The sequence below is a fragment of the Etheostoma cragini genome, unplaced genomic scaffold (assembly GCF_013103735.1).
Source record: "Etheostoma cragini isolate CJK2018 unplaced genomic scaffold, CSU_Ecrag_1.0 ScbMSFa_3705, whole genome shotgun sequence".
Classification (NCBI taxonomy): Eukaryota; Metazoa; Chordata; class Actinopteri; order Perciformes; family Percidae; genus Etheostoma; species Etheostoma cragini.
In genome coordinates this window covers 524-3,507 of record NW_023268001.1, presented here as the reverse complement: position 1 = coordinate 3,507, position 2,984 = coordinate 524, and the positions used below count along the sequence as shown (strand labels likewise).

The window sequence follows — 2,984 nt, the reverse complement described above, 5'->3', positions numbered from 1 at the left end:
TGTGTTGCAGGATGTGACTCTGTGTCCCGGTTGTGTTGCAGGATGTGACTCTGTGTCCCGGTTGTGTTGCAGGATGTGGTGCAGAAGCTGTGCGAGCTGATGCGTAGCGACCACATCGACACGGTCCGCCTCGCTGCTGCAGAGACGCTCATGAAGCTGGGGAAGAGGCACCAAGTCCACACTGAGCTCAGGTGCTGACGGAAACTACAGTTAGCACTACATGCTAACTACATGCTAACTACATGCTAACTACTGTAAAGGAGGCTTCTGCTCTCATTCATTTTCTTATTTATTATTTCTAGTTTATTGAACATGCAAAGGAACAGGAAATGAGGAAGGGGGCAAACACTTTTTCACACCACTGTATATATCTATCTATCTATCTATCTATCTATCTATCTATCTATCTATCTATCTATCTATCTATCTATCTATCTCTACCGTCTGTCTGTCTACCCACCCATCCATCCTTCCTACGTAGGTTAAAGCTGGAGGAGGGGCAGGGTCTCCAGGCCCGGATGGAGGCTCTGGATATAATGGACCATCTGAAGTTAACGGCGGCGGCGCTGCTGGAGCCGCTCCTCCGCTGCCTCAGGGATGAGTTCCCTGCCGTCCGGAAACAATCTTGTCTGACGGTGGCGTCTCTGCAGCTGAAGGACGGCACGGTAAGAGAGGAGAAGATGCTGGGTTGAGGATGATGTCCGTAGAGAAAGGCTGCAGCTACTCAGTAGTTTTCAGGGTGGTGGGGTAATGTCTGGATGAATGGAGGAGGAGTCCTGGCTCTAAAATGTGGATTAGAGTTTCCCAAAAAGCCCAAGATGATGTCCTCCAATGTCTCGTGTTGTCCACAACTCAAAGATATTCAGTTTCCTGTCCAGAGGAGACACTAGGACATATTCAGCTTCAGACGCTCCCTGTTCATGCTCCATGAAATGTGTTGGCTGGTGAAGCACATACAGGAAGTACTGCTCCTTCCACAGTCTCGCTGTCACATGATGAACTCACAAGTGCTGTTAATGCTGTTAATGCTGCTAATGCTGTTAATGCTGCTAACGCTGCAGGTGTCCTGTAGTTCTCTGAGAGTACAGGTGTGTTCTGGGTGACTGTAGTTCTCTGAGAGTACAGGTGTGTTCTGGGTGACTGTTGTTCTCTGAGAGTACAGGTGTGTTCTGGGTGACTGTAGTTCTCTGAGAGTACAGGTGTGTTCTGGGTGACTGTAGTTCTCTGAGAGTACAGGTGTGTTCTGGGTGACTGTAGTTCTCTGAGAGTACAGCTGTGTTCTGGGTGACAGGTAGTGAGGCGTCTGCTGCAGGTGGTCGAGGACGAGGCAGCTCGAGATGTTCGACTGTCGGCCATCGGAGGTAAATGTTCTGTAAATACAACAAGAAACACACAGTCTTCTTTATTTATTAAATACAAGAAACAAAACAGATCTTTACTTTACAGTTTCTTAAAGTTCTTCTTTTTCTTCTGGTTGTGGTTCTTGTGGTGGTGGTGGTGGTTCTTCTTCTTCTTGTGGTTGCAGCTGTGGGTGCGTTGGGTTTGTCCTCCCAGGACGTGCAGGAGGTGCTGCTGCGCTGTGTGGAGACTGAGGAGGAGGCGGAGCTGCGTCTCGCTGCCTGCCGCTTGCTGCTCAGCGCCGCCGTGCCCTCCGCCCAGCTGCAGGACTTCCTGCTGCAGCGCGTCAACGTGGAGTCTGACCAGCTGGTCCGCAGGTACACACACACACACACACACACACACACACACACACAATATGTACACACACACACACACACACACAAACACACACAAACACACACACACAATATGTACACACACACACACACACACACACACACACACACACAATATATATACAGCCACACACACACACACACGTTTGTATCCAGACATATATAATTAGTATAATAAGTGTGTTAGCTTTAACTATTTATTACTATTGTTAAATTAATAATTAATGAATATACTGTTAATATATTAATATTCAGCACGATGAAGGAGACGCTGCGTCTGTGTAACAGCGACCGGCACGAAGATCTCCGCCTGAAGAACTACGTCAGCCTGCAGGTACTACAGCTGATATATATATATAAATACTACGTCAGCCTGCAGGTACTACAGCTGATATATATATATAAATACTACGTCAGCCTGCAGGTACTACAGCTGATATATATATATAAATACTACGTCAGCCTGCAGGTACTACAGCTGATATATATATATAAATACTACGTCAGCCTGCAGGTACTACAGCTGATATATATATATAAATACTACGTCAGCCTGCAGGTACTACAGCTGATTTTGGTGAATAGTTGTGTCATTTCTTGACATTGTTGTGGCTTATTCAACATTTGTCACTTTAGTTGAGTATGTTGATCCTCCTGAGATCTCAGTTGCGGTCTACGAGCTCCTTGTGGATGTGTTGTTGATGTTGTTGTTGATGTTGTTGTTGTTGATGTTGATGTTGATGATGTTGTTGTTGTTTTTGTTGTCGTTGCAGGTGCAGCATCTGTGTGAGCGGAGCGTGATAACGGAGAAGCTGCTGCTGCTGGAGCGGCTGCAGGCCGGGGGGGGGCGACGCCGCGGGGCGTCAGCGTGGCTGATGAGTCAGCGATAGGTCACCACGGGTCAGCTGATCAGGATCAATAAAGGTTCAGGTTCCTCCGATAGGTCACCACGGGTCAGCTGATCAGGATCAATAAAGGTTCAGGTTCCTCCGATAGGTCACCACGGGTCAGCTGATCAGGATCAATAAAGGTTCTTAAAATAAAGGACGACGACTCATATTAATGTTAAAAAACCTCAAAGTGACATTTTCATGCCATGGGACCTTTAACTATTATTATTATTATTATTATTATTACTCTAACAGGGTCTGCTCCACCTCACCTTCAGTTGAATCAGCTACAAACAACAAATTAAGGAATACGTTGAGATTTAACTTTTAAAATAGATTTTATTTCAAAACAACAAAA

The 2,984-nt window shown here is 46.1% G+C and overlaps 1 protein-coding gene across 2 annotated transcripts; it reads left to right on the top strand.

Moving 5' to 3' along the window:
* Positions 1 to 2,710, top strand: LOC117940907 (HEAT repeat-containing protein 4-like). Of its 2 annotated transcripts, XM_034866030.1 has the most exons (6): positions 1 to 191; positions 482 to 665; positions 1,292 to 1,361; positions 1,526 to 1,715; positions 1,992 to 2,070; positions 2,510 to 2,680. In XM_034866030.1, exons 1-6 carry the CDS (start codon positions 100 to 102, stop codon positions 2,624 to 2,626), a joined length of 732 nt encoding a protein of 243 aa, XP_034721921.1. In that variant the 5' UTR covers positions 1 to 99; the 3' UTR covers positions 2,627 to 2,680. The 2 variants fall into 2 exon arrangements, with proteins under 2 accessions (XP_034721921.1, XP_034721922.1); XM_034866031.1 differs by lacking the exon at positions 1,992 to 2,070 and having other exon boundaries at positions 2,510 to 2,710.
* Positions 2,711 to 2,984: the final 274 nt, after the last annotated feature.

What these genes read in the sequence shown, in the direction of transcription:
- LOC117940907 (XM_034866030.1), top strand. Translation starts at nt 100, where the DNA reads ATGCGTAGCGACCACATCGACACGGTCCGCCTCGCTGCTGCAGAGACG. An exon ending in CAAGTCCACACTGAGCTCAG is followed by an intron (nt 192 to 481) that starts GTGCTGACGGAA and finishes CTTCCTACGTAG; the next exon opens with GTTAAAGCTGGAGGAGGGGC. An exon ending in AGAACTACGTCAGCCTGCAG is followed by an intron (nt 2,071 to 2,509) that starts GTACTACAGCTG and finishes TTGTCGTTGCAG; the next exon opens with GTGCAGCATCTGTGTGAGCG.